The sequence below is a fragment of the Nematostella vectensis genome, chromosome 4 (genome assembly GCF_932526225.1).
Source record: "Nematostella vectensis chromosome 4, jaNemVect1.1, whole genome shotgun sequence".
Classification (NCBI taxonomy): Eukaryota; Metazoa; Cnidaria; class Anthozoa; order Actiniaria; family Edwardsiidae; genus Nematostella; species Nematostella vectensis.
This window is the reverse complement of record NC_064037.1, coordinates 3,268,396-3,281,227: the sequence shown is the minus strand read 5'-3', so window position 1 is coordinate 3,281,227 and position 12,832 is coordinate 3,268,396. Positions and strand designations below refer to the sequence as shown.

Below are 12,832 nucleotides of genomic sequence, written 5' to 3'. Positions count from 1 at the left end.
TGTGAATGTGTTCACTTCGTTGAGCAGCAACGAGTCGGAAATCTAGTGTAGATACCGTACCGTATAAGCAAGAAATAAGCCATCTCCCCTAACCCGAAGCAAAATGAAAGATAATTCGAAATATATTTTTTTCTTTCCAGGCTCCAGTCATCAGTATCACACAATTCTCAATTCCCCTCGGTGGTTTGGTTCATACGGATTCCCTTTCTCTCGGTTTTCTTTGGTAGCTCGAGTTATTTTGATTCCACTGTATGTGATGTATGGCCCACACATTCTACATCTTTTACTTGAGTCCCTCTTTTACTGATCCCAACTGACGGCAACACATGGGGCATGCTCCCCAGTTGATCTGGCCTATCAAAAGCCGGTGTGTGTGTGTACGGTGCGTGTGTGTGTGTACGGTGTGTGTTGGCCTACCTGGCCGTATCGTTCCATCTGTTGGGTGAAAACAGTGTGATGGAAAAACTTCTGCAGCCGCTCACACTCGTAGTTATGACAGAGGTCCTCGAAAGACGCGCCACTGTCCCGACCCATGGACATGGCATTCTGGAAGCCAGGCGAGTCCAGCACATGAATGGTGGTCACGCTGCGAACGCTGCACTGCAACGCTCTGTCAGGGAAAACAACAGTTAAACGAGACATCAAACTGGCACACTGTACTGGAACCCTTTTGCAAGTCACAGAGTAATTGACAAGCTCCAGACAAGGCGGGGGTCGGCGAGTTTACAACAGACAAGTGCAAAAAAATGAGACTCTGTCCCAACTAGCCGCTGGGTTTCCCCTTTTCTAACCTGTTGATGAGCCTGATGAGTGCGTTGAACATCTCCTGGTACATGCCCATAGCAAAGCCCTCTAGCGCTTCTATAAAATTGGCGGCCGCTCCCCTGGCCTGTTTTTCGGGAGATGGCTCTCCAGAGGATGTTGGCGAGGGGGAAGTGCTCAGGGACTCTGCCTTGTTGCGCATCCGTATGGTGAACTGATTGATGGGAGGCGGAGCAAAGATGATTTCTGAGAGTTCTTCGGGCGTGGTGCCCAAGACCGTGGCAGCACGCTGGATGGCGGCAGGGTTGGCAAAGTATGGCTTGCTATCCGCTCCTTAAAGTAGGTCAATGAACACTTGAAAATACTCCACATTGTACAAAACTTCACAAAGATGTAAAAACAAATACGTCATAAACTGTTTATCCCTATGTTTTTGTCTCAGGTAGTCAGGTTCCCAAGCATACTAAATCAGTTAGGGAATTTCTATTTGTACATAAATAAAGCTGCTTTGGACAAAATAGATGTACAGTATCTGCTCCTCGTAATCAGTAAAGGGCGTGTAGTAAACAAATGAAGCTCCAGACTCTGGAACCCAGGGTTTAAAAGACGTTGAAAATATAAGGACATTTCAGATACCAGTAAAGAGGTGATATATAGTCATGCCTCTCTCCCTAAAATAGCAGGCTGCTAGAATTTAGCTAATCAGTCGCTATGTTGTTCATGATGCTATATTGCAGTCCTGCGGGTGAGGGGAAATAGGAAACACGTAGTTGACAAAAGATCAAGTTTCTTTATTGTGTATAAACAATGCAACTTACCTATGGTCACACCAGCAGATCCAAGGTGGTAGATGGCGGCCAGTGTAGACCAGATCGCCTTAGCTTCGTCTGCACTGATACCGAGCATGTTGAGCGCAAATTCCAGCTCCGTCCACTTGACTGAGCACTTGGCACTATCCACACTCTTTGAAAGAGATATAAATGATATTCGTAGCATGACGGAAACATGCAAACAATAACCACTGTACTGCCATGAGCAGTGCAACAGAAAATAGCCTACAACTTCTAGAGCGAGTTAGCTAAAACATAGGTGACCAGTTCCTCAATAGGGTTAAAAAAAAAGAAAAAAATGTAAATTTGGTAAATTCTTTGGCAAAAATGCCATAAAATTTACAAGATGGCATTTTGAAGATCTATATACTATTTTAAACTATGCAAATAATGGAAAAAAGAACAAAATCTGCTTATGTGAGGTCATTAAAAAGAGTTTATTCACTGGCCCCACTTACAGCTGGGTCGAAGCCTAAAATGAAATCGTTTGGCTCCTTGAGGGCAGCATCAAGTAGGAGCTCCTTCCTGTAAAAGCAAGGAACAAATTAATTAATTGGTAAGTATGAGCATAAACAGCCATAGTTCTATTATGGTGGTCACAGAGTCTCAGGGCATGGTTCCTACAACTGAACAGCTAAACAATTTAAGACAGAATTTCACAATTCAATACCAGCGTGAACTTTGTCAGTTCTTTCTACTTACAGTAGAAAGGTCTTTCTTTTCTACATTTTTCGCCGCTAACAATGCGTAGCTATTGATGCATTTTCAGAAAAATTTAAAGATGCGTGGTAATCTTTAAACTGGTTGTCGCGTTTCTGCAAATATAGAAGCTATAAAAAAAGCTATAAAACTCCACTCTCCAAAAAATCTGATTTGGAACTTCGGGGGTTGGCATCTATGTTTTAGAGAATTCGAGGGGAAAAAGAGAATTTTAAAGGCCATTACCAGACTTTTCCCACACAAAATGTCAAGCTAAAACTGACTATGCAAATTTAAAAAAGGGTAAAATCCTAAATTTACTGATTCCAACAAGGCATGCAGAAGGCTCACAAATGTACTTACTGTACATTATTGTGCATTTAGTTACCTTAGCTTTGGGTCGCTGCCAGACAACAGATAATAGAATATGTTGAAAGTCCCTTCGCCTTCCTTTTGCCGAACAACCCGTGATTTCTCCAACAAAAATGTCTGAAAAACAAGTAGATAAGCCAAGGGTCCATAAGTACTAGGCCTCTATCTGTATACACCATAACTTGCACCTTTATTTAAGGATGTTATTTGTTATTTACATATCACATTTCCTTTTGCACTATGACTAATCTGAAAGGTCGTGCAAGCCAGCCCTCCAACTCATGTCCTAGTTATTTACACCTAGCACCGCTATACCTCTTATGTTACCAGGTGTGTGGCACACCACCTGTCAATACCATTCTCCTAGCACTACCACAACAATTCCACATATTCTTTTTTCCACAGGCATGACAAGCAAGCTTACCTGCAGGGATCCGCAAGTCAGTCCTCCTGCTGAATCAAAGTCTAGACTCACAAGAAGTGTAAATCTGGTGGCATTCCTGTTCAAAATGGTCTGCACATTTCCAAATGACTCTAACAGTGCAAAGATCCCTTCGAAATTTTGATCTGGAAAGACAAAAGCAGAAATTGTTTATAAGAAAATGTGGGCATTGAAGGAGGAGATAGGAGTGGTATATCATTGATTCAAGTCAACATGACTCTCAGAGAGAGGTGTGGCATACAAGGGTATATATTTATAAGCAGGAATAAACGGGGACATGTGCCAAATTATAGCAGTGTTACCTGTGACAGGGGAGTGAGAAGAGCCAGCTATCGATGAGAGGTAGTGGAGGATATGCTTTGCGCAAGTCGTCTTTCCAGATCCACTAGACCCCATCAGCACCACAGACTGGTCTATCCTGGTTGCGAGCATGTTGCGGTAGGCCGTCTGGGCTGTGGCAAAGATGTGTGGTGGCATATCCTCCTGCTTACATCCACGGAACATCTGGATAACCTGTAAGGGAGCTTAACACAGTTAGTTTTAACCCTATTCAGACTGGGGGGCTCTTGCGCTCCCCCCCCCCCCCCCCCCCCCATCCATAACTTTTGAACCATTGGAGCAATTATGACCAAATTTTCAAAGAATCATTATCTGACAAAGAGGAACAAAATGATATATTGTGTTGCCATAGCAACACAATATGATGTCATTATGACATCAGGGCATCTGGATAACCTGTAAGGGAGCTTAACACAGTTTTAAGGAAGCTTCACAACACTTAGGCATAGTTTAGATACCATTCTTTTCACGTACTCTTCCAAATTCAAATACATGCAAATGAACAAAGTTGGTTGTTTTATCTTCATTTGCATATACTTTAACTTGGAACAGCACATGAAGAGAACGCTGTTTATATTAGGCCTTAGCAATAATGGGATCATGATGCTTGGAGAATAACACATTGTGGGGTAAACTATTACTTATTAAAACTCGAGGTATTATTGTAAGATGTTGGTTCCTGGGGAAGAAGATAGCCAGGGAACTAGTTTATTTGATCTTGCATAGAATAAGTTGCTGCACTTCTTGGAATTGCTTCTAGCTGCTCAGTTTGCTTCTTTACATTATCAGTGTAGATGGCAAGTTGCTACTTTACCTTATAAGTGTAGATAGCAAGTTTGCTACTTCACCATATCAGTGTAGATGGCAAGTTGCTACTTTACCTTATCAGTGTAGATGGCAAGTTTGCTACTTTACCTTATTAGTGTAGATGGCAAGTTTGCTACTTTACCTTATCAGTGTAGATGGCAATTTTGCTACTTTACCTTATCAGTGTAGATGGCAAGTTGCTACTTTACCTTATCAGGGTTGATGGCAAGTTTGCTACTTTACCTTATCAGTGTAGGTGGCAAGTTTGCTACTTTACCTTATCAGTGAAGATGGCAAGTTTGCTACTTTACCTTATCAGTGTAGATGGCAAGTTGCAACTTTACCTTATCAGTGTAGATGGCAAGTTGCTACTTTACCTTATCAGTGTAGATGGCAAGTTGCTACTTTACCTTATCAGTGTAGATGGCAAGCTGCTGCTGGGGGTTGATGACAATCATGTTGGGTCCGGCGTAAGTGTGGATGAGGTTACTTCCATATCGTTGACGCAGGGTGTGAAGGCAGCTGGACTCGTTAAGGTAGCGCAGGGTGGCAAGGTCCTCTGCTCTATCATACTGAGGAGGGTTGGCCTGCAAATACAAGGTATCACGTCACATCAGGAGGGTTAAACGATGTCAACCTAGGGCTCAAAGCTCATGATTTATACTAGCCACATGTGCAGACAGTTTTGGTATTTAACTTGCACAGCTCAAATTTTCATTGCACTGAGCCTTAGTTGAAGTGCACACTTACACATACATAAAAATCTAAAAACCACCTTCCTTCAAATAAAGATGTATAAACAAAATCATTTTAAAAGATTGTCATACAGTATGCAAAACAATATAAACAAAGCAATCTCTATAACAAATTGATGATTATGGTTATTGTGGTTGATAACCCACAAGATCAGTAGGATTTTTAGGATTTGTGGCATTGCATTTAGCATGAGATTAAACCAATTTCATCACTCACTAGTGTCCCTAGAACAGTCAAGTTTTTATAAAGTGTACATCTTTTTCGTCATAAAGAAAAGACACCCCCCCTCCGCTCTTGTCCCCCACCCATTATGTACCAATCTTAAAAAGGTAACACTCACAGAGTTCAAAATAGCAGCCGGCTGTTCTCTTGCATTTGCCAGCTCTTTTTTCTGTATTCCCCTTTCATATTTTGGGTATGCAGGCTTTTTCCCCCAACAAAATCCACAAAGCCCGCAAAATCTAGCAGATTAAAAAAACTATATTTTTTCTATACCCACCTTCTCAATGTTCTCCTCCTCAATAGTAATGAGCTCCCCTCCATGGTCCAGCTTGACTTGGCACATGGGCATCTCATCCTCATTAGCACCCTCTGACGGCTTTAAGCGCAGCACCCTACCACCTGAGAACCCTGCCTTGTGGACCACCCACACCTTCTCTGCATCATGCCACGCCTTGTTTGATGCCACCTCCTCCACAGACTTGGGCTACAGATGAAACAAAGACATTTGGGCATTGGGATTTTTACAGAAATATCTCACAACACAAAATGTTGGTTGTAAACCACGGGCCTAACTGCCTTCAATACACAAGCCAAGGCATAACCAGTTTTTTTTAATCTCTTTAAAAGGCAAAAAAATATATATACCAAAATACACCAGAATGACCAAAAATTTAAATGGCAGGCTTGGAGCTCAAAATGGTCCAGGAAAGCCCTTGGCAAAGGTGACACAAATGGTCCAGGAAAGCCCTTGGCAAAGGTGACACAAATGGTCAAGGAAAGCCCCTGGTAAAGGTGACACAAATGGTCCAGGAAAGTCCTTGGCAAAGGTGACACAAATGGTCCAGGAAAACCCTTGGCAAAGGTGACACAAATGGTCCAGGAAAGCCCCTGGTAAAGGTGACACAAATGGTCCAGGAAAGTCCCTGGTAAAGGTGACACAAATGGTCCAGGAAAGCCCCTGGCAAAGGTAACACAAATGGTCTAGGAAAGCCCCTGGTAAAGGTGGCACAAATGGTCTAAAAAAGCCCCTGGTAAAGGTGACACAAATGGTCCAGGAAAGCCCCTGGTAAAGGTGACACAAATGGTCCAGGAAAGTCCCTAGTAAAGGTGACACAAGTGGTCCAGGAAAAGCCCTTGGCAAAGGTAACACAAATAGTCCAGGAAAGTCCCTGGTAAAGGTGACACAAGTGGTCCAGGAAAGCCCTTGGTAAAGGTGACACAAATGGTCCAGGAAAGCCCCTGGTTAAAGGTGACACTAGTTTACTACTGCTCAGTGGTTGAATAATTCATACATGAATAAGGGTACTGCAGAATAATCCACTAAACTTGGACTTGGACCGCTAACTATTTTGAATAATTTCAAATGTGATAAAAAGTAAGTCATGTTTAAGTATTTTTAATGACAAATTACACTCTACAATCTATTACAATTATTGACTTCTGCTTTCTTGTGTAATATTTATAAAAACATCACACAAAGTATTTTTCCTGAAACAGTTCCTATTCATTATTGTCTTTTGGTTTGCAGGAAAAACTTCATTCTTTTCCTAACTAAGAACTGCTTACCTGAACCTTAACATATTTCTTTTTTATTTATTTTGCTTTTTGTCTAGGCTAGGTGATTTACAGACAGATAAGTTGATTAATAAATAGACATGCTCATTTATTTTGGGTTAATGGAGTCTACACTATTGCTTGACCTGACATAAAAAGATTAATACTATAAACATGAATTCCTACACACACATACTCCTACTCTTTTTAAATAGAACTATGTAGAACGGCTCGAAAGAAAGAAAAAGGAACCCAAAGGAGCAGTTCACAGTAAATAGGTAGAACTGATTAACTGAGTGCTTAAACTATGCTATTATTGAGCTACTTTATGACATTCACTACACTATATTTTTGAAAACAAAAAAGTTTTAAGGCATTTTTTTTTCTGGCAACCTTTTTCAAAAGTAGTACAACAATGTAAAATTAAAATTTGAAAATAAAAACCTGGCATAATATGCTTTATTTCCTTAAAGGATGTTTTGGAAGCTTTTATCACTGCTCAAGTCATGGTTATCAAAAATTAAACCCATAAACCCAACACATTTAAATAACACATTCAAAAATATTTAAAGGTCACAATAACAAACCACTGTTGTAATAATACAATGGTACAATAACATGAGCTATCAATAAATGTAGCATACATGTGCTCAGTGATTTTTAGAATTTGGTACAGTACCTTTTCACAATATGTCATGAAAATCGTTGCTTGCATAGCTACAGTCTTCAGAATTATAGAGTCAACAAAAACTGAAATACTCCTGGCTTTCTAGCACAGACTGAAGAATCATAATAGCAGGATCAAAAGCAAAACTGATTTTTTTGAAGTTTACTTGTGAATATTGGTTAATGTGACTAGTCTCAAATTCTCAAAGTCAAAACTTAGTGATTTTTGCAAACCAGAATTTTCATCAGTGCTTCAGATAAACCTATTTCATTAACATGCTGAAACTTGTTGGTTCGAGTACAACACAATAGATTGGCTTGACAGTTCATTAGGTTAACCTTTGCCACAAATGTCATGATGCTTAGATTAAGAAGCTGTTATCTCGTTGGTGTATCAAAGTAAAACTGTTATGGGGTTCAAGGACTTTGGGGTTAACTATTACTTGAAGGGCCTATCCAATATTTGTGTTAGCTTGATAACGCCTGAAAGGTGGACCTTTACACAGTTGGGTTGCCTAGTTAATGTACCTCATGGGCAATAATAATTGGGTTGGTCACATATAAATCAACAAATTGGCTCTACTGTAAATAAAGGGAAAAAAGACAACTACAGTATAAGTAAGTGATAAAGCTAATATCAAAAGAAAATAAAAATAAAGAAAGGTAGAACAAATTGTTTTTTAACCCTATTCAGACTGGGCTTTTTTAGCTGTCTGTGACTGGAGGGGAGCTAAAAAAGCCTCCCTTCTGTATTTCATGAACCATTTAGGCTATGACCATCAAACTTAAAGACAATGATCACCAGCATGCAAAGAATTGTCATGCCCTATTTTGGGTGTGGTTGAATCAACTATGATGTCACAATGAGGTCATAAATATGTCTACCTATTCTTTTAAATAATACTTAAATTATCAGATATCAGGTTGAAATCATCTTTCATCGTTCAGATATGTCAGAATCAACCTTTTTACAGCTTTACAATGGAAAAAGGCCATAAAAGCGTTTATAATCAATTTTTTGTAAGAATTTCTGCCATCTTGGGTCTGCCATTATTTTGGAAAAAAGGATTTGCATGCATGTATTACTGCTCCTAGTAATGATAAATACATAATATTACCTTTTAATGTCATCTAGTAAATCTTTGAAAAGCAAAATTTACCCACCCCTCCCCCAAAATATTTAAGGTAAAAAATTCTAGCCCAGTTGTGAAACTTGTCACCTTAACAAACTTATAAAGTCAGAACAGGCAATTAAATCTGAGAAACAGGACCTAAATATGAAAAATTCACTACTTTTCAGTTTTTGGGAAACTTATGTGTGAAAAAACGGTTGCCATTGTAACAAGGAGTGTCTCCTCAACATGTCAATGGCATCAAAACGTCTGCAGATAGATTTTTAGGAAAAGTCACCAAGTCTTAGCCTGTAAGCTGCTATGGTTCAGAAGTTAAGCAATTTTCCTGGAGGGGGGGCTTAAACAGACCCCCCCCCAGTCTGAATAAGGTTAAGTAAGCAGCGGCCAAAAATCCTGTTACTAAAAAGTGTTCAACCTTTTTATTTACCTTTGTGTATTTCGAATATTAGTAAAAAGCTGCTGGTGCCTTTTTTAACAATCTTGATGGAAATCCAGGAAAATAAATTGCTGAGTTTACAGAAACATTGCATTTCACCTTAATAAGAACCTTCCAAAGTATACCAAAAAAAAAGGTTGCAGGTGTCAATTTTTTTAGTTACAATATTTTTAGCCACACACTTCTTGAATTTCTAAAATAACTTGATTTAATTAGAAATTAGTTTTATCAGTTAGAAGAAAATCCTTTGTATTTGTTGTCACTAGAGATCTATTGCAACAGGTGGTGGGCGTCCTTCTTTGGGTTGAAAAAAAATTCAATGCTTTTCTTTTCAGTCGATTTAGTAAGCAGCATTATTACAAGAGTAATGCTTTTAATTAAAATTCTATTTCCTTGTAACATCTAAATTCCACTTCTCGCTTTTATCAATTAGATGTCTCACTTTAAGAGCAAAGCTATTTCAGCCACAAAGTAAGTCTGAACCCACCAGACAGCATTCATTTTGCATACAATCTGGTGTTCCTATCCAGACAGGATAATTAAAGTTTGGTTATTTTACATGTTGAGTACCAGGATATAATAAAAACAAGTCTATGAAAAGGCAAAACACTTCAAATGAAAGGTTATCTTTATATTGATCCTGTGAACAAGCTGGATCATAAACAATAATAATAAGGCAGGGCTGGAAATTAAGGTAAATGTGCAACCAATTGAAAATCATCCATGATTTTTATGGGTATGACTCTGATTTGACTGAAAATACAAAGTTATATCTTTTAGATGTTAGTTCTGTAAGGCAATATGTCTCTAGAGACATTAAAATGAATTCAACACTGTGTGCCAATAATCATGATATATAACACTTGAAACCTTAGCCAGCCACAACAGCACTTAAAATGGGTCTCAAACAGTTGCATGGTTGCTCTGCAACCTTATTGGCTTCATATGGCCAAATACAGAAAGCTGACTTTCATATAAAATAAATACAATATACTAGATGTAAAGATCAAAATAATATTGACTGATCCACACAAAAGATTAAATGTTGTATTTTTTAATTCATAAAACAGCAATAAAAACAATCAGGATTCTTTGCCATGCTATGCAGTAAACAAATAATCTATGTGTGAATTAAAGCCATAACTTGATAACTGCAACAGACAAAACAAGTCTTTCTTCAAGCTAAATCTCTTAGTGTATGTAAAGATTGTGATGTCTAAAATAAGAGGGTATTAAAAAAAGACAATTTATCAAGTAAAAAGGAGACATTTTATCAGTGTGAGCTTCATTTGCCACAGCAGTACAGAGATAAGTTAGCATCACATCTAATCTTTCTGAAAATCCTGATACAGAGGTCAAGAGCTTGGGGAGTGATGTATGTGGAGTTATTTCAGTATCTGACATTATAATAAGATGACTGTATCATATTGGTCAGGAAATATGTAGTGGATGAGTCCATGATATAATTATACTTGAATTTCAAAATTGAATGTGTATACTCATGGATGTAATCAGAAATTGTTCTAGCTTTAGAATTAATATGGGAAGGGCAATCTCATATCTGGAGGTGACTTTGTCTGCATTCTTTAAGGAATCAATTTGACAATCAATTCTGGAAAAAAAAACACAAGCAAAATAATTTTGCTTTACAGTATTTTTTGTGTGATAATAATTCAATAAAACGATATTAAGGAAATGGGGAATTGTTTTATAAATTATCAAGATGTGTTTATTGTATTTGATGTTGTAATATTCACAAGGCAAAGCTGGTCTAAGTTAGAATTTATTATAAATTCCCAAGGAAAAGCTTAAATAACCTAAAGAAGATCAATAAAGATAACAGAGTGTGTGTAATTGTCTCCTGAATTCCACGAGAAACCTTTCAATAACACTTTCCGGAACCCCTAGGGAATCATTCCAGAGCCATCAAAGCATGAAACTCATTGTATGAGGATAAATTCTTTCATAAAGTAAATTATCATACAAGTCGATAAACAATAAAAGCCGATAGTCATTTTTGCGGTTACTCTGAAACCTCAAAATGATAACATTCCGTATTCTTAGGGTCACTGTTTGGATAAGTAAAGTAACACATTCTGGTCAAATTCACTTCAAACTTGTGAAATTCATTACAATAATAAATAATCGGTTTGAGGTTTACTGCTAGAAATCGATTCGTACTTAGACATTAACTTTTCGATCAAGTTCAAATGAGTTTAACACACGAGAAATTCAGCAACTAGGACGTAAACAATGTTTTGTTTACATGCGGATTTCAACACGTACCTTTTTCTTCATTCTCTTGGAGCCACTTCTTTGTAGCGTGCCAGCTTTGAGATTCGAGTCATCAAGTTGGATAAAAGAACCATCTAAACCGCTTCTTACGCTCAATTCTGAAAGCTCCGAAACCGGCAAAACCTTGATGACAACTTCCTCGCCTGACATGGCGATCATTTCGATGATTTTCTCTCTGTCTATGTCCTCAACATTCGTGCCATTGACCTCGATAAGTCGATCTCCTGGTAAAATACCCTTCACCGTGTTTGGACCAACTGGTTCAACAAAATGCACTGTTTTGTCCCCTCTCCCGGGAGTTGTACCCCTTCGCAGAGCAAAGCCGAAGTCACCGCTGGATCTACGTTTAATTCGAATAATTCTAGGAGCCCCTGGACTAGCTGGCACAACTTCTGGTAGTTGCAAATCCACTCCGAGACTTTCAAACGATTTCTCAGTTGGTGATACAAGGACCTCGGGCTGCGAATACACACCGTCCGCATACTCACGCGAAACCTTCTCATCGTAAATTGGCTTGTTTTCCATCGATGTATCCATAAAACTTAGATCTTGGGGAGGTGCAGAGTAAGAATTAACTGAACTAGAAACTTTTATTTCCTGTTCGTGTCTGGGTGTCCTTCGTGATCCACCGGCATTTATAAACTTTAGCTCAACCATTCCACTCTCATCCGGTTGAACAACTCTTGGAGGTTTCGGAGGTGGGTTTGCTGGGGCTTCGCGTTTAATGCTATCCTTCTTGGGTGTTCCCGATAAAGCAAAAGCTGTACTTCCTTCGAAATTTCGTCCCCTCGAGAAGGAATCATCCCTGTTTCTACCCTGAACACTGTCAGATCTGTCAGAGGTATAACTCATAGTATCTTGACCGTCTTCTCCGCTCTCACTCCCACGGCTGCCGTTTTTCAATTTAATATCAAGACTTGATGTCTTAGAGCTCTTTCTATGTGTTCGAGGCTTGGCAACTGGTTCTGCTCCGTCCCTATGATCAGCAAAACCACCGTTGTGTGTGTTGTTCTCGTGTAGTTTGTCCAAACTCGAATCTCTGTCCCCACTTGTCCTATACCGTGTTGCCCCGATGCTCCCGGAGTCACTACCCGATCGACTCTCGCGATTTAAAAACTCAGCCCGCTCCAAAGAAGGCGATGGGTTGTTGCTATCTACCTCGTGATCAACATCGTATTTACGTTTACGGAAACTAAACCTCCCAGCGCCCTTTTTATCCTCCTCGTTCCCACTACCTGCAACGATATCAGAAATGGCCGGTTCTTGAGCAGCTATCACTTGCGCTCGTTTCTCCAACTTCAGCTTTTCTTTCTCAGCCTTCTCCCTTCGTCTCCTTTCTCTTCTCTCTTCCTTGGTTTCTCCGGCCTTGTCCTTGTCCTTTTTCTTAAAGGAAAACATATTGTTAGATTCCTAAACACGCCAAGATGCGGAGTAGTTTACCCTCACGACTACAACATAAATGGCCGCCAAATTTTTAATTCATGAATCAAGGGATTGGAAAATATTGGTATCACGTGAT

General features: G+C 39.2%; 1 protein-coding gene across 5 annotated transcripts in view; it reads right to left on the bottom strand.

Annotated features, from left to right (window-relative positions):
* LOC5507562 (unconventional myosin-XVIIIa-like) overlaps positions 1 to 12,832 on the bottom strand; it is a 42,572-nt gene that overhangs the window by 26,199 nt on the left and 3,541 nt on the right. For 4 of the 5 annotated variants that reach the window (XM_048727189.1, XM_048727191.1, XM_048727187.1 and 1 more), the window contains exons 2-11: positions 11,305 to 12,696; positions 5,507 to 5,713; positions 4,662 to 4,838; positions 3,408 to 3,618; positions 3,088 to 3,230; positions 2,680 to 2,780; positions 2,051 to 2,117; positions 1,581 to 1,725; positions 792 to 1,095; positions 418 to 610 (exon numbers count right to left, since the gene is read on the bottom strand). In XM_048727189.1, coding sequence (XP_048583146.1) covers positions 418 to 610; positions 792 to 1,095; positions 1,581 to 1,725; positions 2,051 to 2,117; positions 2,680 to 2,780; positions 3,088 to 3,230; positions 3,408 to 3,618; positions 4,662 to 4,838; positions 5,507 to 5,713; positions 11,305 to 12,696 — 2,940 coding nt within the window. Of the gene's footprint in view, positions 1 to 417; positions 611 to 791; positions 1,096 to 1,580; positions 1,726 to 2,050; positions 2,118 to 2,679; positions 2,781 to 3,087; positions 3,231 to 3,407; positions 3,619 to 4,661; positions 4,839 to 5,506; positions 5,714 to 11,304; positions 12,814 to 12,832 lie in introns of those variants that run through there. The other variant, XM_048727190.1, reaches the window with a different exon arrangement.